Source organism: Lactuca serriola, chromosome 8 (assembly GCF_051521515.1).
Source record: "Lactuca serriola cultivar US96UC23 chromosome 8, Lser_US96UC23_V15, whole genome shotgun sequence".
NCBI classification, from domain to species: domain Eukaryota; kingdom Viridiplantae; phylum Streptophyta; class Magnoliopsida; order Asterales; family Asteraceae; genus Lactuca; species Lactuca serriola.
Window position 1 is genome coordinate 50,641,473 of NC_136415.1, and position 27,044 is coordinate 50,668,516.

General features: G+C 38.9%; 1 protein-coding gene across 1 annotated transcript; it reads left to right on the forward strand.

The window, feature by feature from the left end:
- Nucleotides 1-20,701: 20,701 nt before the first annotated feature.
- LOC145065775 (DNA-directed RNA polymerase 1, mitochondrial-like) lies at nucleotides 20,702-26,609 on the forward strand. The gene is made up of 20 exons (XM_079012847.1): nucleotides 20,702-21,745; nucleotides 21,836-22,051; nucleotides 22,123-22,250; nucleotides 22,354-22,420; nucleotides 22,517-22,575; nucleotides 22,798-22,915; nucleotides 22,991-23,104; nucleotides 23,239-23,370; nucleotides 23,461-23,620; nucleotides 23,780-24,036; nucleotides 24,399-24,449; nucleotides 24,540-24,610; nucleotides 24,707-24,791; nucleotides 24,895-25,047; nucleotides 25,146-25,220; nucleotides 25,290-25,379; nucleotides 25,471-25,518; nucleotides 25,601-25,715; nucleotides 25,791-25,894; nucleotides 25,973-26,609. The coding sequence occupies exons 1-20, from the start codon at nucleotides 20,975-20,977 to the stop codon at nucleotides 26,081-26,083; spliced, it is 2,925 nt and encodes a 974-aa protein (XP_078868973.1). The 5' UTR covers nucleotides 20,702-20,974; the 3' UTR covers nucleotides 26,084-26,609.
- Nucleotides 26,610-27,044: the final 435 nt, after the last annotated feature.

Here is a 27,044-nt window from a genome sequence, read left to right on the forward strand (position 1 = left end):
CTGAATGCCCATAAAGGGCAATTTACCCGAGGCGATCATGGTTATCCAACTGTTATTCTTGAAGCGGTGGCCTCACATGATATGTGGATATGACATGCATTCTTTGGCTCAGTTGGCTCCCTTAATGACATTAATGTTCTTAACATGTCTCTGTTACTTGAGGACATGTAGTTGGAACATCGTAGGTATTATCTTGTGGATGAGATCTATCGGGAGCGTGCTTGTTTTGTGAAGTCATTGTATTGTCCAAATGATCGCAAAAGGGTTGAAGTTTAAGAGAGCCTAAAGAGAAGGAGGGAAAGGATGTTGGACGAACATTTGGATCTTTGAAAAAACATTGGCCTATTCTTAAATATCCCACGCCTTATATGGAGGAGAAGAAAATGAGTGAGGTGATGTATACTTGTATCATATTGCATAATGATGTGAGTTAAAGATTGATTATGAACATGATTGAATCAATAAAAGCTGTAAATGGACACAAGATCTAAATAAGATCCCTTTGGCTCAATTACATTTGAAGAGTACAAGAGAATATCATAGTACAGATGCAAATGACGCTCAGTTCGTTCTACTCTATGTACTTACCCTATTTACTGGGTACAATAGACTCACAAAAAGTTACAAGAACTAGAAATTTAAGTGTCAAAACTAAGATGTCTTGTAAATAGATAGAGTGTCCAAACCAGACTACTTTCGATACATTACAGACACAGACTACATTCGACTTCTCGCTATGTACATTCGACCCAACAATCTCCCCCTTAGTGAGAAAAGTCGAATTTCAAGCAATCATCTTCATTGTCTGTAGAAGCTCCCTTCTAACTTCCATATACCACAAAATTGTCTTCCTTATCTTCATCATCATTCTTCTTACAACTGTTGATTTGAATCAAGATGTTTGTGTAATAGAAATTTGTATATCTTTCCATATCAATGACTTGAAATAAAAATTTTGTCAAATTCCCTCTCTTGTTCTTTCCCTGGAACACACCACCATAAGGTTGATGGATGATGTATCTGTCTTCAAATTCATTGATGTTCAGCTTTGCCTTCGACAGAGTTTGAGTCACTTTCGCCGACTTCTTGATTGCAAAGGCTAGATAAATATCTGTAATTGTCAGATATTCATAGCAACTCTCCAGAAAAGCCTTGATACGACCAAAACCGAGAATGAAGTCATTTCGGTTTGTCTTAGGGATCTTCGACACATCCACATTAATCCAAATCTTTGCGATCGAAAGCACTTTTGCCGACTTCTTGATTGCAAAGGCTAGATAAATATCTGTAATTGCCATATATTCATAGTAGCTCTCCAGAAGAACCTTGATATGACCAAAACCGAGAATGAAGTCATTTCGGTTTGTCTCAAGGATCTTCGACACATTCACATTAATCAAAATCTTTGTGATAGAAATAAGATCATTCAGATTCATTAAAGGAAAATCAGCAACTGAGAATTCGAACTCCACATTGTTTGCTTTAATAACCCTTGAACAATGCATCCCTTTTGATTTTCATCACCTTCACGATCTTCACCAAAGACTATACATCATCTTCATTCTTTCCCAAGATTGCATGAAAACGAATCTTTAAATTTTTGTATTCGTTTTTGTCTTTGAAGTTATCAGCCAATTTGAATTGTGGAGATGCGAAGAGCATGTGATTGATTGGAAAATCAAGTTGATAGAAATCCGAATTTTCAGTCTCAAAACTCTTTTTCGGTCTTTTGAGAAATTCATCATTCTTCCCCCAACACAACAATTTCTATGGTTTCATAACACCAATGATTGTTTGGATCACCTTTATTCAAGCCTGGTGGGTCATTCTCTCTTTGTCGAAGAATGTTGTTTATCTGCCTTTGTCATTCCAATTCTGCAGTTTGTAACTTCTTCTTTTCCTCTTTTGATTGTTCAATTAGGATGACCTTTCCTTTATCTTTTGGGCCAGTTGTTGAAGTTGTTTTGACAGGAGCATTATTCGAACATCCTTCACCTTCGTTATCGAAATTCCTTTTGATGGACCTTTCGACACAATTGTTGTTGTATTCATTATCGTCGAATATACAGTTATTGGCTTCATGGGAATTGTAGTTGGAGTTTGAGTCGAAATAACCTTCCTAACCACTACTCCTTTTTCACCATCGGAATCTTCTGAAGATCCAACTCCTCCAACTCCTCTATCTCCCCCTTGCGAGACTTGACCAGCACGAGGAGCATTGGTTGGTAAACGAAGTACCAAATTAAGGATTGGAGAGAGCTCAGTCTTTATGTTCGACTCAGTATTTGAAACCATTTGTGAGAGTGATTCTTGAGAGATGGTTGATTGATTCGAAAGATCCACTTTTGACAAAGTTTCTTTAATTCCAGACAAGAATTCCTCCATCTTTTCAAACACCTTTTCATCATTCTCAGACTTAGCTTCAAACTGTTTAGTGTACTCGTTGTTGAATTCAACCAAATGAGTTATGACACCAGCAATAACATCTACTTTTCCATACAAAAACTTGTTATTTTCCTCCATCTTGTTTACTTCTTCTAACATCAAGGGTTTTATCTCAGCATCCTTGACAACAAGAGACTCCTTCGTTTCATTGATCGTTTCCATGAAAAGTTCATGACGAGCCTTAGCAACATCACAAAGCTTTTGTATTTCATAATCATAGCTCTTTGAATGAAAAGCCAATCGTTCTGCTTGTTTCTGCTCAATACCCGCAATCAAGTTTCGCAAACGAGATTCTTGAGCTTTCATCAAGTAATCCACTTCGACTCCATTCTCATAATTCTTTCCTCCCATATTTGTTGTAATTTGAAGAAGAGAATTGATCTTTGAGTTGAGTATCTCGAATTGCTTACCTGACATGATTAGTTCATCAGGAATATCTTCTTCTTCTGGATTGAATTGAATATTAGCAAATGAAACCATGATATCTTCATCATCATCTTTGTCTCATTGAAGTGATTTCTCAGTTGATTGAGATGAGAAGAAAGTGGTGATAGGTTCTTGCATGACACCATAAAATGTTGGTGAGATAGTCAAAACAGGAACAAAAGTAGGTATGAGTGATGTTGGTGGTGGTAAAACCGTTGAAGTTGCAATAGAATACTCGACATTGAGCATCCCATCATCCATGTTGAAATTTGTGTCCTTGTTAAATAAGTGTACAGTGATGTTTGGAATTTCGACCTCCTCCCTAACAAACTCGGTATTCGAAACCCCCGCATGGTTTGACGAAAGCCTTCTCGGGGATGTTGGTTTGTGGTTGATCACCCGAATTGATGTTTGTATTCGTATTATATACGTTTATAGTGACACCATGAATACTTGTCTCCTCAAAGGGTATCCTTTCATGGTGAGACAACATAAGAATCCTTGATTCGAATGTTTGACCAGTCACTATCACCATCATTCTCAGTCTCGACAGTCACATTCTCAAGTGGAACACTAACTTGATCATGATTTCTATTCTTTAATTGTTGAGCAACATCCAAAGCTCGACGCTTCTTTGATACTGGAGATCCAGGATGACGAAACTTCTCGAACAACAACTTTTATCCTGGTGAATTGTAACTTTCTAACCTTCTTTGGACCACCATTAGAAGAAACAAGATTTTTGAGGGTTCGACTCCAGTGGGCTCAACACTTTCAACAAATGACTCATGAGTAGATGCCTTGATTGGAGAATCAGAAGGTTTCTTAGCTGGCTTCCTAATTCATTTAAGAACCCCAGATTCCATTGGTATGGTTTCTTTAACAATCTCCTCATCCATAGCTTGTGGCTTGTTGACTTGTTTCTTCTTCTTTTGAGCCTTAGAGCCTTTCGATGTTCCTTCTACCCCTTTTTGAGAAACCTTTGGTGGAAGAACCCCAGTTTGATTAGAAGAATGAATAGAAGCCAAATATTATACCAACAACTGATTTTTAGGATCCACTAGTTTAAGCATCGAATCCGGAATGTGAGCAACATTGGGAAAGACATTAGCATCATCCACATAAACCCTTGGACCAACCATCGTTGGAAATTTTGCAGTATCAATACCTGATGGAGCCATAATATTATCCTGATTGTATATCTCCTATAGAATTAATCCCCAAAATCGAGTACTCGACACACCAGTTGCTAGCTTCGTGTGAGAAATTGAAATTTCAAATTCTTCCCATAAAAGTGAAGCATAATCAACATTCAAACCATAATATAATCCTGCCATCACAAAGTATACTTCAAGCTTGGCTTTGTCAAGCCCACAGCTTCTTCCTATCAAACACCTTAGAAGGATCCCAAATAAGAAACTTTAAACACATGGAAGATTGGACTTCTTAAAGTGGCTAATTGTAGTGAGAGAAATTAGTCATTGTGTTCATACTGGAATCCGCCATTGTCGTACGTATTTTGAAGAAAGAGATTTTTTTATTCAAATAGAAATCTAAGAAAGAAATCAATCAGAGATTGATCAAAAATCAATCGATCTAACACACAAAGTGCAAAATCAATTCAATACAATCAATCGACACCAGTTTCCTGATTCAGTTTGCAGAAGATTTTGAATCGAAAATAGAGATTCAAAAAGAATGAAAAATTATGAGAAAACTTCAATCGATTGAGTGAATCCTTCTCTGATACCAATTTATATGAGTTAGAGATTGATTAAGAACATGATTGAATCAATAAAAAGTTGTAAATGGATACGAGATCCAGTGTTGTAAAACTCGCCGAGTTGGCCGATTACTCCTCCGAGTACTCGCTACTCCCCCCCCCCCCCCTTGCCGAGGCGAGTTACATAATTCCGAGTACTCCCCGATCGCCCCCTTACAAACTAAGTAGTGTTGTGAAATTCGGTCAACTCGGTGATTAATATGTATAATATACTTAATGATTTATTATTTAACACACACATATGATTATTACTACATACATATCTTAAATTTTCAGTAATTATTCACGAAGTTAGACCATTATGTGCTTTTCATTTTTTGTGTATTCACATGTATCAAAATTTGTTATATATTTCAATCAACTTATGATTTTATCTTATGATTTTGACATATATAATTTCCCAAAAAATATTTTTACACAAATTTCCAAATCCGAGTACTCCCCAAGTACTCCCGAGTACTCGCTACTCGGTAGTCAGCCGAACAGGTACCGAGTAACGAGTTCTACAACCTTGACGAGATCTAAATAAGATCAGTTTGGCTCAATAATGTCTAAAGAGTAAAAGAGAATTGTAACCTCCCAAAATTGAAGACTAAAAATTTCGTTTTTTAAATTAGTTAAAACCATTATCTAAACAACATCATAGAAACCATATTTAATCAAAGTGTATCAATAACATCCAAGTATATTAGAGTGATATAAAAATGTGGAATGACGTGGTGTGTGCACTGCAATCATCTCAAACTCTTCCCCTTCGAACCAGAAGTACCAAAAACATAAACTGAAAACCTTAAGCACAAAGCTTAGTGAGTTCCCAAAATACCACATAGCATACATATAAAACATATAGTGGGCCCCGCCCGACATCGAGCCCCGCTTGGTAAACAAATATGTCATTCATCAGGCCCCACATAGCATCGGGCCCCGCTGGTATACATATAAACAAATAAACATATAACCATATAAACACATGCAATAATCATAGAGATAAATAGCATATAGAATAGTCATCGGGCCCCGCCCGGTAAACATATAAACACATATCACATGCAAGAGTCACACAGACAACTAGAATCCTAAACATAACAAACCATGGGCCGACATTGGTGCCTTCAACCCGCTAAATACAATGAGGAAACTCACCTCTAGATGTTGAATCTCTCAAATAAATCTCGGTCTGATGGTCCAAAAAATCCACGCGCTAACATAATCAAATAATTATCCAATTAATAATTGGATCTCGACCCATATTCAAGAATCTAAGCTAATTGACCAATTTTCAGGGTAAAATACCATTTTACCCTTTTCCTTACTTAGCCCAAAACCAAGGCCCAACCCAACTACTCAAAAGACCCAAATTCCTTAAATGGCATCACAAGGCTCAATAAGGCCCAACTTACAAAATGGGCCCAAAATTCATTATGGACCTAATCCCAAGAAAGTCCATAGTCTATCCATAGCCCAAAGTCAGAAGTCCAATGGCCCTACAAGGTCCAAATCCTAATATCCCAAGATAAGGCCCAAACTGAAAGTCCACCTGCTGAGTACGTAGGGGCGTACTCAGCTCTTACGCTTAACGTACTCCTTCCGGGGCCAGTACACGCAACGTACTAGTTGGGTATGCCTAACGTACTCCCCAAACTACCAATCCATTCCATTAAGCGCTTAATCAGTTGATACATCTAACCAAACTCTTAGATCTAATCCTAATGGGTGACTTAATACGTAAAGTTGTCAACTTTACACCCATGCATGAGTTAATGGGACCCAACACCCAAAAAGAAGCTTAATAAGGCACTTAACATTTGCATTGTAACACCGTAAATTTCAAGACAAAATTTTCATTTAAATAATCATTTTAATCTTAGAACACTTGTTTAAAATCTCATTCATAATTAAATTACAAAACATAGCCTTATTTTCACTTGCATAGAAAACCAGGATCCTCCAAAATATGACTCTTTCTCTGGTGTGTACAATCAAGCCGGTGCCGTCCCGTGATACTGAAAGAAACCTGAAAACAACATAACACAAAACACTGTAAGCACGAGGCTTAGTGAGTTCCCCAAAATACCACCCATGTAACACATATAAGCCACTCGAGGCTATAACTCTATGGGTCCGTGCACCCAACTCTGTGAACCCTCAGGTTCTAACTCTAGGAACCCTTCGGTTCCAACTCTGCAAACAGGCACAGCATAAATCACATAGAAATAATGCAGTACAACACATATCATACATAGTATACAAATACTCTGTCACATAACTCTGGTTACATACTCATACCATACATAGCATACAAATACTCTGTCACATAACTCTGGTTACATACTCAAGGTAAAGTATAGTGAGAAGACTCACCTCGCGTGTCTCGATATCTCACAACCTGGGAATCCCTCGTGCCCGATTCTCCGAGCTCTAATCCTCCTATAACATCATAATGTCCCTAGTTAACACTTTATATCTCTAATGTTGACTATCCCTAAGAAGTCAACACAGGTCCACTCTGGTCAGCGGTCAACGGTCAACTTTGACCGGACTCGGCGAGTGCTAGGGCGACTCGGCGAGTCTACACGTTCTCACCAATTCCCTAAGATTCCCTTTCTACACGTCGAGTATCCCCCTTGACTCGACGAGTTCCTCCTGGAAGAATCGCGGGGCCACCCCGACTCAACTCGCCGAGTCTGAAGAACAACTCGGCGAGTCCCAGTTAATCTTCAAGCTACTCGCCGAGTCTGTTCATCGGACTCGGCGAGTCCATGCCATGCAACCGCTCAAACTGCTTCCTAAGGTCAGATCTGCTCCGACAATTCATAGGTCTGGCCTTCCTAGACTGGTTCATCATGTAAAGTCCTCATTTCGGTGCTCATAATACACCCCATGACTCATAATTTACATTTTGACCTAAGGCATAAGGATTCCAATCCAAAACCTCCATTGATTCCCGAAAAGCTCAGGCATGGGACATTCTGGACTTCCAAGGGTCCCAATATAGGGTTCCAATCGCTTGGGGGACTAAGGAAACACTCAATCTAGCCACAAAAGGGTTCAATAAACCCTAAATCCATATACACATCAACATAGAAGAATGCAACTCGAAAATAATACCTGAACAACGTTGCTCTGTGTCCCCAATCCTCAGAATGTGGCTTCTCTTGCTGTTCCCTTAACCAAGCCTCCTCCTCCTTGCAAAATAACACTTCCAAGATCAATAATGGTCTTCTACCTTGCTCCAGATGCTCACAATCGAATTAGGGTTTCACTCACAGGACTAGGGTGAACAGTGACGGCCATAAGGCCCCTTATATGTGTCCCAAACCGGAACGGTTAGGGTTTCGCTAAACAGCGCGGACTCGCCGAGTCCATACCGGACTCGCCGAGTCCAGTCGCGAACCCGCGACCAGATCCGCGATCCTACTCGGCGAGTCTGAGCTCCAACTCGCCGAGTCCCCTCTTAAAACACCCCAAAATCATAAATATACACTACTTGGAATTCCGGGCTGTTACATGCATGGGCCAATATCTTTCATAAAGTTGCATTTTATGGACAAGGGACCTCAACTGAGTAAAAATCTAACATCCATAGCTTCTGGAGTAGACTATAACTTCATATATAACTTAAAAGACCCAAAAATGCCTAAATAACACCACAAAATGGATCTAGCACAAAGGACCATCAAGATGAGACCTTTATACCGCAAATAGCTTGCAAATATGATGATGGATCTGGATCTACAAGCCCAAGCAACCACCAAGAGTTCTTCTTTTTCTTCTTCTTTCACTAAAACACTACCAAATATCACTTTCAAGCTCAAAACTCACAAGAGGCGCTTAGAGTTTCGTTTTTAGGGTATAGGGTGATGGAGGTTGATCAATGGAATGTCCAAAGGTGGTTTAAGTTGTTTAAATAGGGTGTGAACCCTAAAAATTAGGGTTTACCCCTACAAAGAATCTCGTTGATCCTCTTACAAAGGGTTTAAGCAAGATCAAACACTTCGAGCATGCTAGGAGCATTGGGCTAAGAGACGATATCAGATTCTAGATTTTAGTAGTTAGTTCATGTTTTGAAACAATGTAGCAATAATAAATTGTAACTGAATGGTTGTTAATTAAATAGATATTTATTTATATTCAAAATGTGTGATGCCATTTGTCAATTAATTTATTCTTGTGTTTCGCTTTGCATGTTTTACTTCCAAAATATTAATTTATTCGAAATGTCACAATCAGTCATACTTTAGGGGGTTAGGGAGGTAGTGAGAGAAAATAAAGAGAGAAAGTAGTGAGAAAGTGAGCAAAAATCTCGACTGCCCTCGGTTCCCTTTTATAGGCGAGACCTCGGACGTACGCTGGGCGTTCGGAAAGGCTACGATGGGCGTAGCTTTGGATAAGACTGCTATGTGGTGAGCTTCGGGTGGTGCTACGCGGCCCGCTCTCGGACCACACAAGGCCGAAGTACGTTGGGCGTACCTGGTTTCGTACGCGAGGCGTAATACGAAGGCCAGGTTCTCGAATTCGAAGCGAGACCTCCAATCAGCAACGAACGATCCAGATCGAGCCATGCCATCGGTCTTGCTATAGGCTTCGTAAATCCGAGTCTAATCTTTAAAAATTCGTAACTTTTACATACGAGCTCCGTTTTCGACGTTCTTTATATCCACACATAGGCGGGAACATACTCTACAACTTTCTTTTAAACTCCGTCGGCTAATTTTGACTTTATGTTGAAAGTTTTATTTTTAACAGGTCGGGACATGATTGGTCTGTTAAAATTTATAACTTCTTCATTTGACGTCCGTTTTCATCTGCTTTTTTATCGTTACGCTACTATTAACGAGATCTTCGATTCTCGTTTAGGCTGTGTCGGCTAAATACCTCTCGTTCTAATATTCAAACTTCGGGATGTGTACTGCCGATCCGAAACTTAGAAAAATCATAACTTCCTTATATGAAGTCAGATTTGAGAGTTCTTTTTATGGACGCTCTCGGTTTAACGTATTCTACGACTCTCGTTAAGATCACTAAGTCTAAAAATCGCTCTATCATAAATTCACTATTTACGTCACGCAGTGTCGTGCCGGTTCTGCCGTGAAACTTCGACATACCATAACTTCTTCGTTATAACTCGAATTTCGACGTTCTCTATATGTCCGGAATCCTTGTCACGACCACTACCACTTCATGTGTCGATATCGGGTTTATTCAAAACTTAAATTTTGACGCTTATTTTTATCATTTATTAATTATAACTTTATAAATAAGTAATAAGCATATAAATTCACATAATACTCAAATAATTCATCTTTATTACTTCAAATGGGTTACATGGTTGACCTATACTATTACATTATCGCATCAATGCTCGGTCTTGAAACACGGGCGTTACAATACGAAGGGATAGTTAATCACTTATCTTAGGACCAACACATAATCAGAGTTTGTTAGTGTCTTTGGAAAACACTATTTACTTATTATTCAGAGTTGTACTTCCGATTGAAGTTCGCGACTTATCCAAGTGGGAGACTATTGGATTAATGTTAGTATAATGCTGAAGAACAAAAGTAAAGTTATTTTTGGTTGCCCTCATAACCAAGAAATGGCTTGGATTGATTAGAAGAAAGAGATATATAACTTATTAATATATTATATGATTGATATATTAATTAGAAATAACAATAATTAATTAAGAATTAATCAGAATTAATTTAGAATTAATTGGAATTAATTAAAAGTACAATTGTTCAGTTGTAAATGTTCAATAGTCGAACAATTGAGAGGATCTAGAATCCTCTTATGATGGCCAATTTTTTAGATGTAACGACCCAAAAATCAAGGGTAAAAAATTCATTTTTAATATAGCCAAAACATTGATACCATTTATTTCAAACATTCCAAAACATCGTTAAAGTAAAACATTTATCAGAGTTCATCCAAAAATCATTTATTGTGGAAATCATAGGTGTGTGCACTGCGATCAATCTGAACCCTTCATTTCCAAATCGATGATACCTTAAACAATAAACAAAACTGTAAACACAAAGCTTAGTGAGTTTCCCAGAGCATGCCCCACATAATCCACATAACCGGATAAACCATATCAATCACATAGGCCATAACAATCATATAAGGGAGCCATGGAAACCATTCAAGGTCTTATACACATAATCACATAAATCATATCAACCACACAAACCATGCATATAAACATATAAGGAAGCCTTGGAAACCTTCCAAGGTCTTACACCAAGTGCCACGGGAAACCCCCACGTGGTCTTTACTAGCCGCAACTGGAACCCCCACGTGGTCTTGGCTAATTATCGCGGGAACCTCCACATGGTCTACACTAATCATGGAAATATCATACGTGCTAAAAAAGTAAACATACTAGGAAGCCATGGAAACCCTCCAAGTACTTATACCGAATGCTATGGGAACCTCCTCATGGTCTTAATATACTGCCACGGGAACCCCCGGGGACTTCCATAAAAATGTCCCAACGACATATCACATAACCAACTATCATTCCATATAACATTAAATGGGCCGGACTTGGGGCCTTATACCCATTGGTATGGTGAGAAGATTCACCTCGACTGCATACGCTTCCCGAATGAAATCTTTAGTTGCTGTCCTGTCCACTTCCCGGAGCTACCAATATCAGTTGACACTCAATTAGCAATTAAGTTCCAATCCATACATATCACTTCATACCCAGGGTAAAAAGATCATTTTACCCCTAACCTATCCCTGTCCAATACTTTGGCCGAGACTATAATCTAAAAGGCCCAAAGGCCAATTAATCAACCAATGGCCCAATTTTCCAAATTGGGCCCAACCTCTCTAATGTACCTTATCCTAAAGCCCAATAATTTCCTTAGTCCATAACCCTGTTCCCAATAGGACCACGAAGGCCCATAACAACCTAGTCCAAGACATGACCCAAACCGAGGCCCATAATGCAAAGTCCATTTCTATATTGGGCCACAAGGCACATTAGACCCAACTATCCTAATATTGGCCCAAAGGTATGTTCAGGACCAAATACCAACAAATCCAGACCCAAAACCATTTGGGCCCAAAGGTCCGAAGTCCGCTAAGGCCCAAGTCTTCCTGAGAGCGTACACCCAACGTACCTATTCTGTACGCTTAGCGTAATGGACAAAAGGGTTGTACGCGCAACGTACTACGTTGTACGCCTAGTGTACAAACAATTTATGCACAAAATCCATTAAGTGCTTAATACTTGAAGACTTTACGACCCAAACTTAGATCTGAGCTCATTAAGACGTCTTAGGGCATAAAGTTGGCAACTTTATGCCCTTGCATGCTATATGGGACTTAAAAACTTCATTCTTCACATTAGGACTTCATTTGAAGCTTCAAACTCATGCATGGAGTCTAGATACTCTTCAAGCTAGCACCTTTATGCATTTAACATGCTTACAAGGCTCAAGTCTAACCATTTCAGCCTCTGGAGTTGCTCAACTCTCAAACAGGGTCCAAAACCAACTAAAAGGGACAATATAGAAAACCATAGCAAGATCTAATGAATAAGATGGCAATATCAAAGCTTTATACCTCAAAGGTGAACTAGATGCAGATTCTTGAAGCCCAATGCCATTCCAAGCTTGCTTAGCACATCCTTCTTCTTGAATGAACTCTAAAATGGCCACAATACATTCCTTAAGCTCAAAAACACTCTCACAAGGCATCTCTGGTGAAAAGGGATGAAATGAGGCTCTAGAGGCGGATTAGGGTTTAGTCCTAAAAGCTTAAGGATGTTTAAATAGGTGTAAAGTCTGAATTTTAGGGTATTCACTTTGACCCTCGTACGCTCAACGTACCTTCTCATGCGTCCCGACTATGAGGCTGTGCACCTCGATCCAGTCCTCGCATATACACTGCGCGTTCCTCCAACTACACCTCGCATAGTCCTTTCTCTTCGGTACGCCCTGTGTACCACCTTGGTACGCCCCGCGTACTAGGGCTTTTCCCAAAACCCTAATTCTTTCGAAGGCTATAACTTACTCGATACAACTCAGATCCCAACCAGTCATATATCCATAGAAAGGTATCGAGACGCTCAACACTATTATCTATTCTTGCCTTCCATAAGATGTCCCGAACCAAAATCCACTTCCCATAAGACCTGAGCTGACAAATTACCGAAATACCCTTTTGTCTAAAATCTCAAATTGAATACCCGAGCAATCCAAGGCACATTATCCAACTCCAACTAGGTCTAAAACCTGATCCCCCAGGTATCCGTAGCATGATAACACTTAATCCTTGATCACCAATTTAAATTGGGAACAATTCGAAACATGATGTTACAACTCTCCCCACTTGAATTAGATTTCGTCCTCGAAATCATTCATTACCAATCTCGACATGCAAAGCAGCCTGAGCAACATGGACACGGTCCCAAGCGTACCGTAGCTTTTCCAAGGCAACCAAAACTAACCCAGCATGGTTCTAAAATCCGAAGATGAAACGAATTCCTTGCAGCATGATCACATTTACTTAATCTAAAAATTGAAGCGTCGAGATGGTCTGTCTCCCTGACAAATCGCTCACCCTGAATCATTGTTGTATCATTGAATTTATCTCCCAATTGGCTACTTAACCTCTGATAACTTGAGGTTCCTACTTGAAAACAAAGTCATAGGGCAAATTTCTCTGTAGAACACTTATACCTGACTGAAGCTCGGATAATCCTTCGAGTAGAAGGTCCCTCCTTACAATGGTTAGACCCAGACTATTCTGTGATTATTTAATCCAACTGCAACCAACTTAGTATATGCCCTGAAAGACGAGCAACTCTACACATGGACCCCAAATCACTGAAGTCGCTCCAACTCATCTTGTTTCCACATAGTTGCTTTCCTGAAGAACAACTGGGACCTCCCTGGTCCTAACTTTTCTGCCAACTGTCTGGAACACTGGACACCTACCCGATTGTTGAGCCAGAAACACACGCATAACAGTCCCACATGACCTTCGAAGGATACCTCGTCTGAAAATAACTGCCCTATCTATACCGCTACTCATGGCTCCTCCAATCCTTTGATCCATATGATCATGATAGGCTGAAAACCTGTCGCCACTAAATCCGACGCAAAAAGGAGAATGCTACCAGTATATTGTAGTCTTACATCATACCCGGTCTCCTTCGACCTACCGTTTCCTGGTTCCAATTATGTTGTGACCTACTCACAACCTTGCGAACCGACCCACCCTATCTTAAGTCATCTGAACGAATCCATGAATGTCACGGCTACCTTGTATTATTTCTGCACTTCCCACACTATCTGACCGATTGTGAACGCTACGGCTCCCCCACAGTCTCACAACACTTTCCACAATATCTAACTACTGGTGAATGCTACGGCTCCCTCGTAGTCTTACAACACTTTCACCCTAACTAACCATTAGTGAATGCTACGGCTACCCCGTAGTCTTACAACACTTTCACCCCAACAAACCATTAGTGAATGCTACGACTCCCCCGTAGTCTTACAACACTTTCATCCCAACTGACCATTAGTGAATGCTACGGCTCCCCCATAGTCTTACAACACTTTCATCCTGACACAACCACAACCCAACGCCTTATCCCAAATCTATCATTTCGGAACACATACATATTCGAGCATGCACTCGACCAAACACCTAGCTGATCTCACTTCATAACTGGAACTCCAACCTGCTTCCCTAAATTCTGCTATCAAGCGCCAAGAAGACGTGATTCAAATGCTGGAAAATTTTATCGAAGTCTAACTCGCACAACCCTCAAACCAAACAACCACTTAGGCCACCATTTTCCTCGATGGGGATGAGAAACTCATACCAGTCTCATACCTGCTCCTATCCTGAATACCTGCGTGATTCTCCTCCACTTAGATTCGACTAAGTTCGCTTGGTACATGAAAATCGAAGGATTCCCAATCCTTCTTATGTTCCAATGATCAATTTGCTGACGACTGGTGCTTACCAAACTAGTGCACCATAAGTAACCCTTCCCAAAACAACACAACTCTTGAAAACCATCTAACACTTCTTGAATCCCAACCACATCAATGACTAAAATGTTTAAAAATGGTATCACGCTCAGATCTCGAAGTCCAAAGGACGAATGGTTTAACCAAAACCTCAGAAACAACTCTCTCTTCCCTCTGCAATCCCGATTGCTCTTCCAAGCACAAATACTAAGGCTACTGAAAACTAGTCATAACTCCTTCGTACAAGCCCTTGAACCAACCCCAAAATAATTGGAGCAGGTGCACTCACTGCTCCTCCTTGATTGTCAAACAATCGACCTCTTTGTTGCCCACCTGATCACAACAAAAATATAACGAACTTGCCCCCTTACGGGCAATCCCTATTGACGTGGCCAAACCTGCTACACCTGTAGCAACCTAGATCACTGAACAGATTCCAACAATGACTCAAAGCAATCACGGTACATGCGGAACCCGCTCCATGAGATACGTCTGTCTGAAGATTCCTCAAAGATTCCTAGGCATGCTGACTGGCATCTGATAGCCCTTGCTAACTCAAACTATAGCAAGGAAAGGAAGTTGATAACTTATACTATAGCAGAGAATCGACCCGAGATCTAACTTATCACAATTCCAAAATGATGCAAATTCCCGATATCCACCTGAAGTGGCAGAAGATGGCATATCCGAAAACACCTGAAGGAATCTTGACCACCTCCTACCGTGTTACCTCGTCCGCCCTGAGGACATGGTGTAACTCTTCCTTCCGATCCCAAATACAATCCAAACCCTTAGATCGAACCTCCATTGTGCAGTTTCCGCAAGCGTTTCACTAGATCCATCCTGATAGCCTCTCAAAAGCTAATCCAAACTATTAGGTCTCCGTTCGAGATCCCCTACTAAATTCACCTGACCCGAACCTCTCTCATCAAAGTACTCCTACTCAATCTTCCGTTCTCAGTTCTGAGGTCCATATCATTTAGGGTCTCGTACCCTGACAAACTCACCAGCTCAATCGTCAGCGGATAAACTGCAATAGTTGGAGCAACCCCTGCTCTACCCGACTACAATTACTCCCAAGACATAGTCTTCAATCCCGAAAGCGCAATAGAACGCACAATCAATCTGTGTCGTTCGAGACAAGAGATCCACAATGAACTGAGCCTTAGCTCCTAAGGGGTAGGGACTAGTGTGAAATTTTTTTTCCATCTCCCTAACCCAATGCGAACTCAAATCCCTGGCACTCCCTCTACTAACTGGCTACCCACCGGAGCCGGGACCAAACCCTAGTTCTTCTTCGTGTGGGCTCATCCTCGTCTGGCAAAGCAGTTATCCCCACTATCAGAGCATAACCAAGAATTCTCCTTCCCGTAAGCTCCTTATATTCTCCAATACTCTCATCGATTCGAGTATGGATCGTGTGCTTTCAGTATTACGTGCCCATACTACCTTCCACATCTATCCATACTTCCCTCAACAATCGTACCGAATCCTTTAAGTCACCTACTCCACTGGTGCACCATATATCCGCTAACAACAACACAATACCCACCAAAGTAACCCCTGGGCTCCCCTTAGGTTCCCAACCTCACAGAACCGCCCCACTAACTCACTGGAGCATATCCTAGGCTTTCCTAAGTTCCCAACCTCACCTTACCATCAGCTGCTGAAGAACTCCCCATGATGCCAGCCACCCACCTCTTTTATACCATCATATCCACTTAGTAGCTGACTCCCATCACCAAGAGTTCCATAAAGCACAAAGCAAGCAACATTTGTGCAGTAGCACTCCAATCCAAAGAACTATCATAGAACATTCAACCATCCATCCTCACTGTCGGCTGCCTTATGCATGTAAATTATACAGAGAACAGGATCTAACAGACTGTTAAATAATAGACTCTACCCTAGGACCACAACCATATTATGAACAGGAAATAAGACCAAATCAGCTATTCTAGGGCTATAAGATTCTAACTGTATACAATTTTTAATGCATACACTTAACAGTTACTGATATCAATAGTCATTCTCATTACAACATATCATACATTATCTCCAAGGCTACATGCATCGCATATCAGGCCAATCTATCGCTGACTACTCAGCACTAGCATGCAAGTCTACCAGCTCATATAACATATAAAGGCATCTCCCTTAGCCCTAACTAGCATGCGATTCTCAGATTCATAAATCAAGTCATAACAGATAACATATATGGGTATTCTGGGGAAACTTACTTGAGCTCGGCCGATTGCATGCACCACACCCTTTCTTTTCATAGAAAACTTTTCCTTGAAAACATTCTTCTTTTGAAAACTTTACAGATCCTCGGTTTAAGTTCAGACACACCCGCATGTATGTCCGAATCCCTAAAACCAAGACTCTGATATCAACTTGTAACGACCCAAAAATCAAGGGTAAAAATTTCATTTTTAATATAGCCTAAACATTGATACCATTTATTTAAAACATTCCAAAACATCGTTAAGTAAAACATTTATCAGAGTTCATCCAAAAATCATTTATTGTGAAAATCATAGGTGTGTGCACTGCGATCAATCTAAACCCTTCATTTCCAAATTAATGATACCTTAAACAATAAACAAAACTATAAGCACAAAGTTTAGTGAGTTTCCCAGAGCATGCCCCACATAATCCACATAACCGGATAAACCATATCAATCACATAGGCCATAACAATCATATAAGGGAGCCATGGAAACCATTCAAGGTCTTATACACATAATCACATAAATCATATCAACCACACAAACCATACATATAAACATATAAGGAAGCCTTGGAAACCTTCCAAGGTCTTACACCAAGTGCCACGGGAAACCCCTACATGGTCTTTACTAGCCACCACTGGAACCCCCACGTGGTCTTGGCTAATTAGCACGGGAACCTCCACATGGTCTACACTAATCATGGAAATATCATACGAGCTAAAAAAGTAAACATACTAGGAAGCCATGGAAACCCTCCAAGTACTTATACCGAATGCTATGGGAACCTCCTCATGTTCTTAATATACTACCACGGGAACCCCCGGGGACTTCCATACAAATGTCCCAACGAAATATCACATAACCAACTATCATTCCATATAACATTAAATGGGCCGGACTTGGTGCCTTAGACCCATTGGTATGGTGAGAAGATTCACCTCGACTGCAGACGCTTCCCTAATGAAATCCTTAGCTGTTGTCCTGTCCACTTCCCGGAGCTACCAATATCAGTTGACACTCAATTAGCAATTAAGTTCCAATCCATACATATCACTTCATACCCGGGGTAAAAAGATCATTTTACCCCTAACCTATCCCCGTCCAATACTTTGGCCGAGACTATAATCTAAAAGGCCCAAAGGCCAATTAATCAACCAATGGCCCAATTTTCCAAATTGGGCCCAACCTCTCTAACGTACCTTATCCTAAAGCCCAATAATTTCCTTAGTCCATAACCCTGTTCCCAATAGGACCATGAAGGCCCATAACAACCTAGTCCAAGACATGACCCAAACCGAGGCCCATAATGCGAAGTCCATTTCTATATTGGGCCACAAGGCACATTAGACCCAACTATCCTAATATTGGCCCAAAGGTATGTTCAGGACCAAATACCAGCAAATCCAGGCCCAAAACCATTTGGGCCCAAAGGTCCAAAGTCCGCTAAGGCCCAAGTCTTCCTGAGAGCGTACACCCAACGTACCTATTATGTACGCTTAGCGTAATGGACAAAAGGGTTGTACGCGTAACGTACTACGTTGTACGCCTAACGTACAAACAACTTATGCATAAAATCCATTAAGTGCTTAATACTTGAAGACTTTACGACCCAAACTTAGATCTGAGCTAATTAAGACGTCTTATGGCATAAAGTTGGCAACTTTATGCCCTTGCATGCTATATGGGACTTAAAAACTTCATTCTTCACATTAGGACTTCATTTGAAGCTTCAAACTCATTCATGGAGTCTAGATACTCTTCAAGCTAGCACCTTTATGCATCTAACATGCTCACAAGGCTCATGTCTAACCATTTCAGCCTCTGGAGTTGCTCAACTCTCAAAGAGGGTCCAAAACCAGCTAAAAGGGACAATATAGAAAACCATAGCAAGATCTAATGAATAAGATGGCAATATCAAAGCTTTATACCTCCAGAAGCTCTTCAAGATGAACTAGATGCTGATTCTTGAAGCCCAATGCCATTCCAAGCTTGCTTAGCACATCCTTCTTCTTGAATTGCTTAGCACATCCTTCTTCTTGAATGAACTCTAAAATGGCCACAATACATTCCTTAAGCTCAAAAACACTCTCACAAGGCATCTCTGGTGAAAAGGGATGAAATGAGGCTCTAGAGGCGGATTAGGGTTTAGTCCTAAAAACTTAAGGATGTTTAAATAGATGTAAAGTATGAATTTTAGGGTTTTCACTTTGACCCTCGTACGCTCAACGTACCTTCTTGTACGCCCCGCCTACGAGGCTACGCACCCCGATCCATTCCTCGCATATATGCTACCCGTTCCTCCAGCTACGCCTCGCGTAGTCCTTTCTCTTCGGTACGCCCTGTGTACCACCTTGGTATGCCCCGCGTACTAGGGTTTTTCCCAAAAACCTAATTCTTTCGAAGGTTATAACTTACTCGATACAACTCAGATCCCAACCAGTCATATATCCATAGATAGGTATCGAGACGCTCAACATTATTATCTATTCTTGCCTTCCATAAGATGTCCCAAACCAAAATCCACTTCCCATAAGACCTGGTTGACAAATTACCGAAATACCCTTTGATCCAAAATCTCAAACTGAATACCCGAGCAATCCAAGGCAAATTATCCAACTCCAACTAGGTCCGAAACCCGACCCCTCAGGTATCAGTAGCTTGATAACACTTAATCCTTGATCACCAATTGAAATTAGGAACAATTTGAAACAGGATGTTACATTAGGAGCCGTAGATAGGGTTCTGGACATATCCCTTTGATAACCAGGAAACTGGATAATTATCTGATTTGAAATATTATTATTATATGATCAAATATAGGGTTTCTAAGGTTTCTAGACAACTATAAATAGAGCCTCAAACCCATGATTTTTCGGCTAACCCTCTCTAAGAGTGAAATCCAAAAATCTCACATCTCTCTCTCTCTCTCTCTCTCTCTCATCTCTCCTCTCAATCTTAGGTTTTTTTGTGTTGTGGGTGTGAAACGTTAGAGACTCACACATTATTGGAGCCAAGTTTTCCAAGGAGACAAGAAGATTTTAATTAGCTTCTTTGGATATACAAAAGGTATGCATTTTAAACATGAGTTTTGAATTCATAGGGTTTAGTTGTGTTCTTCATAAGTATGTTGCTATTAGATGTGAAAAAGACATAAATCCATTTTAGGTTACATATACCCTTGCGTGTTAAGAGATTTTCCGCATGTATATTTGATTTGTAACCTAAAATCCCTAATAATTAGAAGGAAAAAGGCAGTGTTGGCTCCACGAGGAAAGCCAATTAGGGTTGGCTCCATAGGGGCAACCAACTAGGGTTAGGCCGACTCTACGAGGAAAGGCAATAGGTGTTGGATCTACGAAGATAGTCAAGTAATGTCGGCTCAACGAGGATAGCCGGTTAAGGCTGACTCTACGAGGAAAGTCATTTAATGTTGACTCTACGATGAAAGTCAGTCGAATAATTATTCTAGATGACCAATTCGACTCATGGTTCACCTAAATATAGGTGAATTGGTGTGATGTTGGCTTACTCTATGAGGAAAGCCTGTGCAAACCTTACGTGAGAGTCGAGAGGTGTAGCTTGATGAAATCGACACTGTTTGTACCGATCCTTAACGACAATGTGGAATCCTTGTATTACACAATGTCGCATTGTGAAAAAAAACACCATGTCTTGGGTGAGAGTCGCCCCTGAACAGGAATAGGTTTAGCAAGGGTTTAAGCCTATGCATGAGTCTAATGTGTCGTTTTCATCTCTTTAGTTGCTACATACAACTTACAGGGAAGAAAAAAAGAAAAAAAAAGAATAAAATATCTTTTCGTAATTCAGGCAAAAACAGGAATAGGTTTAGCAAGGGTTTAAGGCGGCCACTCTTCATCACTTTGCCTCCTACACAAATCCTCAAATTTTGTCAGATTCTTTCATCGCCACTCCTAGATTCACCCCTTCGCATCCATCTTACCAAACAATCAGAGAGTTCTTAAAATCCTGGTATTAGTTCGATCTATCTCTCTGCAAATTGTATCAACCGTGTACATAGTTAGAAACCCATTAATTTTTCTGCAAATAAATCACTCCACTCTAGCATGTGGAGAAGCGTATGTAACCGTGCTTCTGTCAAGAAGCTGAAATCATTCGCCGATAAATCTAATTTTAGAGATACCCACTTGTTTGAAAAACCTAGACAGTTAGAGCTTCACCCTTATCGACATCCTTCGTATGGAGAACGGGGTTTCCGGCGAACCAACGTCTTGGGTGATTCCGGTTTCACAAATTTAGGGGTTTCTTTCGGTTTATTACATCGGTCTTATAAGGGCTATGCCAGTTCCGCCGCAGCTGAGGAGATTGTTTCGACAGAAGAAGAAGACAGCGATGAAATTCGTGAAATGGTACACCATTTGAATAAAGAAATCAAAGCAGTGGAAACGAAATCTAATAGCTCCGATCACAAAAAGCAGCCGAGATTAGTCAACGGAATTGGGCAAGGGAAGTACATTGCACTCAGGAGACGACAGATAAAGATAGAGACAGAAGCATGGGAGAACGCAGCAAAAGAGTATCAGGAACTTTTAGTCGACATGTGTGAACAGAAACTCGCTCCCAATCTGCCTTATGTGAAATCCTTATTTCTTGGTTGGTTTGAGCCATTGAAGAACGCCATTGCTTCAGAGCAGGATTTATGCAGGGAAGGTAGGAATAGAGGAGCTTATGCTCCACAATTCGACCAGTTACCTGCTGATATGATGACGATAATTACAATGCACAAGTTAATGGGTCTGTTGATGACTGGCGGAGGTCAGGGTGGCGCTAGGGTGGTTCAGGCCGCTCTACATATCGGTGAAGCTGTTGAACACGAGGTTAGTTGCAGCAAAAATTACATTTTTTTTTCTTCCCTTTTTACAACATCCAAAGATTCAAGTGTTCGTTCTTTCTGATATGAAAATCAGGCGAGAATACACAGATTCATGGAGAAATCCAAACGAAAGGCTTCATTAAATGAGAGCCCTGATGATGATTCAGAAGCTGTAAACAACGAGCAACAATTACAGAAATTGAGGAAGAAAGTAACCAATTTAGTTAAAAAGAAAAAGTTGCAGCAAGTAAGGCACATTGTGAAACAACAAGATCAGTTGAAGCCATGGGGTCAGGATGCTCAAGTTAAGGTTTGTAAATGAACCCTGATGGCAAAATGGTAATTATGATAATCTTCAACAGTGAATGTTGCTTTTTTCAGGTTGGTTCTCGTTTAATCCAGTTGTTAATGGAAACTGCTTATATACAACCTCCTGTTGACCAATGTGAAGACTGTCCTCCTGATATTAGGCCTGCATTTGTACACACTCTTAAAACTGTGGAAACACCGTAAGTATGGCCTCATTTTTGATTTTTTACTTTTTAGTTTTTACTATTTGACCTTTTTTATGTATTGATGATGCATTGCTGATTGTTAATCTTATATATATAGGAGAGGAAGCAGAAGATATGGAGTTATTGAATGTGATCCTCTTGTTCGAAAAGGACTTGAGAAAAGTGTAAGTATTTTTTTTTGCATATATAATATATTCATTTCTTCCTTGTTTATATTTGTTCTAATATGAAAGATTTTCTTATTTGGATCTTGAAATCAGGCTATGCACATGGTGATTCCATATATGCCAATGCTTCTTCCTCCAGTGAATTGGACTGGGTATGCATTTAGGTTTTTTTTTTTTTTTTTTTTTTGATCCTTAAGACTTTGATATGATGTTTGATTTAGTGTTGTTTAGTTTAGGAATAGAATAACCTTGAAGATTAGGTTAGGTTTTGTTTAATATCTTTAAAATTAAAGATACAAGAATTGTAATCAAGTGGGTCATCATTATAAAAGAGTAACATATATGTTTTTCCATTTTTGCCCTTTCTTTGACAGATACAACAGAGGAGCCTACTTGTTTCTACCATCCTATATAATGCGCACACATGGAGCTAAACAACAGCGTGATGTAGTTAAAAAAACACCAAAGAAGCAATTGGAACCAGTTTTTGGGGTGTGTAATAAAATTATAAAATACCCTTTTTCCTCTCTACATTCATTTTCTGATTTTTATTTTTATACATTTCAGGCACTTAATACACTTGGTGCCACAAAATGGAGGGTAAATAGGAAAGTTCTTGGTGTTATAGATAGAATTTGGGCTAGTGGAGGACGTCTAGCTGACTTAGTTGATCGTGATGATGTAAGGTTTTTTTTTTTTTTTTTTTTTTTTTTTATAAGTATTAAGTATCAAGAACATGTCTTTTTTCATTAAAGATACTAAAAATTCGATAAATTTTATGTTTTGTTATGATTTATAGTTGTTATCTTTCATAGGTTCCTCTACCCGAAGAGCCAGACACAGATGATGAAATTGAAATTAAAAAATGGAAATGGAAAGTTAAAACCACTAAAAAAGAAAACCGAGAAAGGCATTCACAGAGATGTGATATTGAATTGAAATTAGCCGTAAGTGTTTTCTTTTGTATGTATTTATATTGTATAAAATTGTTAGATCACATATCCGATTATATTCTAATATTTATACTGCAAGAGTAGGTTGCTAGAAAAATGAAGGATGAGGAAGCTTTCTACTACCCCCACAATCTTGATTTTCGTGGTCGTGCATACCCTATGCACCCTTATTTAAATCATTTGGGCTCTGATTTATGTCGAGGTGTTCTTGAGTTTGCTGATGGTCGACCTCTTGGAGAATCTGGTAATGATGACAAATCTCTACTCGTTAACCGACCAAAGTTATATATATATATATATATATATATATATATATATATATATATATATATATATATATATATATATATATATATTGGTAAAAATTATGCACTAACAAGTAGACATTTGTCATCATCATCAGGCTTACGATGGTTGAAGATACATCTAGCGAATGTATATGGTGGTGGTGTGGATAAGTTGTCCCACGAGGGTCGAATGATGTTTGCAGAGAAACATTTGGATGAAATATTTGATTCTTCAGATCGACCTCTTGAAGGAAAGAGATGGTGGTTGGGTGCAGAAGACCCTTTTCAATGCCTGGCGACATGTATGAATCTTTCCGAAGCTCTAAGAAGTTCTTCCCCTGAAACCGCCATTTCCCACATACCTATCCACCAGGTGTGTGAGTGTGTCTACTACTTTAAGCAACTTGCCACATTTTCTTTACTCTTTCACAAAGTGACACTAAAAATCATTTGTCTTATCACATTTTGTCATGTCATGTCATGTCAATGTATGTGCCTTAGTGGGTTACAAACTTATTCTGCTATATCATGTCATGTCATGTCTTGTCAGTCTGTGAGTGCCTTAGTGGGAGGGATATAATCATACAACCAATTCTGTTATATCATGTCATGTCATGTCATGTCTGTTTGGGACTTAACTTACCAAAATAGTGTCATATTGATTAGTTATAATGTTAAAACATATAATGCATCTATAATTTATTTACATTTATCTTTTGTTTGAATTTTTTTTAGGATGGTTCGTGTAATGGCTTACAACATTATGCTGCACTTGGAAGAGACAGGGTAAGTATGTTAATAGTTTAAGATCTTTTATTGTTATTTTTTAATTTAATATTTCTTACACATGGAATTTTTTTTAACATATATATTTAGTTAGGAGCAGCTGCTGTTAATCTTGTTGAAGGAGAAAAGCCAGCTGATGTCTACTCTGGGATTGCTTCCAGGTTATAATACTACCTCTTTTTATTAATCAACCAAAATTCGTATAAAAATTAAAATAAATTTGCATTAAAAAATGTACTTTGATGTGATGTGAGCAGAGTGATTGAGATTATGAAGAGAGATGCAGAAGGCGACCCCACAACCGATCCAAATGCCAAACATGCACGCATATTAGTTGACCAGGTATATAAATTTCTTTAAGTATTTGATTCTTTTAAAGAATATTCCCAATTCCCAAATAATAAATAATCTTGATGGATGAATGATGACATGGACACTTGGACAGGTGGACAGAAAGTTAGTTAAGCAAACAGTGATGACATCAGTGTATGGTGTGACATATATTGGTGCACGTGACCAAATTAAAAGAAGATTAAAGGAACGTTGTTCCATTGAAGATGATGCTGAGTTGTTTGCTGCTGCTTGTTATGCTGCAAAAGTAACAATATATCAAAATCTACTTTTTCTACTTCCATTTTGCTAAATTTAATATGAGTAAATATTTGATGCAAATTCTGTATTTCTTTTTTGTTGTAGACAACTTTAACTGCTTTGGGGGAAATGTTTGAATCTGCAAGAAGTATTATGAGTTGGCTTGGTGATTGTGCAAAGGTATAAATTTTTATATTTTTATAAGATAAGATTATACTTGCATTTATTGATTTTTATAAAATTTGACAGGTTATAGCAGTGAAAAACAATCCAGTACAATGGACAACTCCTCTTGGACTTCCTGTTGTTCAACCATACCGCAAGTTAGGAAGGCATCTTGTGAGTTCTTTTAGTATGTCAAATTGTCAAGTCAAGTCCCTGTATTTTGGCTTTTTTGCTAATACGAACCAAAACTTTTTGAAATGTGTAGATTAAGACATCTCTTCAAGTTTTGACACTACAACGAGAAACCGATAAGGTTATATCCGTAATCTTTTCTTTATCATGCTAAATGCAAGAAATAACCTTTTTATTATTATTATTATTTTTTATTATCACAGGTGATGGTGAAAAGACAAAGAACAGCCTTTCCTCCTAACTTTGTCCACTCTCTTGATGGGTCCCACATGATGATGACAGCCATTGCTTGTAAAGAAGCTGGCTTAAGTTTTGCAGGTTCAAAATCATTATTATTACATACTATATAATTTTTTTTCCATTAAAAATATATAAATTAAAATCCAATTTCAGGAGTGCATGATTCGTTTTGGACACATGCTTGTGATGTTGATCAGATGAACAAGATTCTTAGAGAAAAATTTGTTGAACTTTACGAGGCACCAATCTTAGAAAATGTAAGTTTTTTTATTTTTGAATAAAAGATTAATTTGGATAAAAAAAGATTCGATTTTGATCAAAGGGCATTGTGACAGCTGTTGGAGAGTTTTCAGAAGTCGTTTCCAAATATGGAATTTCCTCCATTGCCAGAAAGGGGAGATTTTGACCTAAAAGAGGTTTTGAAGTCTCCATATTTCTTCAATTAAGAAGACTAACAAACAAAACAAAACAAAAACAAATCACATTCTTTATGGCTCTTTCTCTGCAAATTTGTTGGTTTAATCGGCTTTTGAAGTGGCAACAAGAAGAGCACAAAGTTCATCTTTTTTATAAGCCTTTTGGAGCTCTATTAAAAATGCATCCATCCATACATACACACATCTGTAAATTTGATGACATCATGTGGGATTTATGGAATGAAGCAATGAGTCACTCGAGGCTTGAAGAAGAAGGCTTGAAATACAAGTGAAGATGAAAGGGTAAATGAGTAAATGATGGGTGCATTCAGGCCTTATTTTGTAAAACTAATTCATACACAATATTTATTTGTTAGGAGTTCATTAATTAAGTGGTATGTGGGAATAAGGAGATAGGAGAGTATAGTGTTTGGAAGGTGAATCCTTCTTTCAAAGCAATTGTTCTAACTGTTATATCGACTTTTAGGGTGTATTTTGCTCTGGGAAGAGTGGACTTTTTTGTTTTTCTAATTATAGAAATAATGCTTTTTGCGCATTCTAATATATTCCAACTTTCATCAAGAAAACCCTAAGTAGAATGTGGCAAGATTTATGAGATCACACGTGATAGAATAACTACATGGTGAAAGCCTTACAAATGTGTCATTTAGAATTTCAGTAATAACTACATGGTGAAAGGTTACTGGTCATGATGAGTGAAAAAAAGTCGTGAATAAGATTTCTTGGAAGTAGTCAAATTGATTCAACATTTAAATGAGACTTTTCAGAAGTTTATATAATGAAATGCTCGAGGAATGATAAAAGAGAGTTGCTAATATCAAAAGAAATCCTAGAAATAAGACACAATAAAACGAATAGGTTTGCATGATGTTGATGCATGTGGGATTATTAATGAGAGTTTTTCTGTCTTGTTCATGTTATGGGACACTTCCGTTTTATTTTTATAAACTTGTCATTATATCTCTATTGG

What these genes read in the sequence shown, in the direction of transcription:
- LOC145065775 (XM_079012847.1), top strand. Translation starts at nt 20,975, where the DNA reads ATGTGGAGAAGCGTATGTAACCGTGCTTCTGTCAAGAAGCTGAAATCA. An exon ending in AATTGGAACCAGTTTTTGGG is followed by an intron (nt 22,916 to 22,990) that starts GTGTGTAATAAA and finishes TATACATTTCAG; the next exon opens with GCACTTAATACACTTGGTGC. An exon ending in GCAAGTTAGGAAGGCATCTT is followed by an intron (nt 25,380 to 25,470) that starts GTGAGTTCTTTT and finishes TGAAATGTGTAG; the next exon opens with ATTAAGACATCTCTTCAAGT.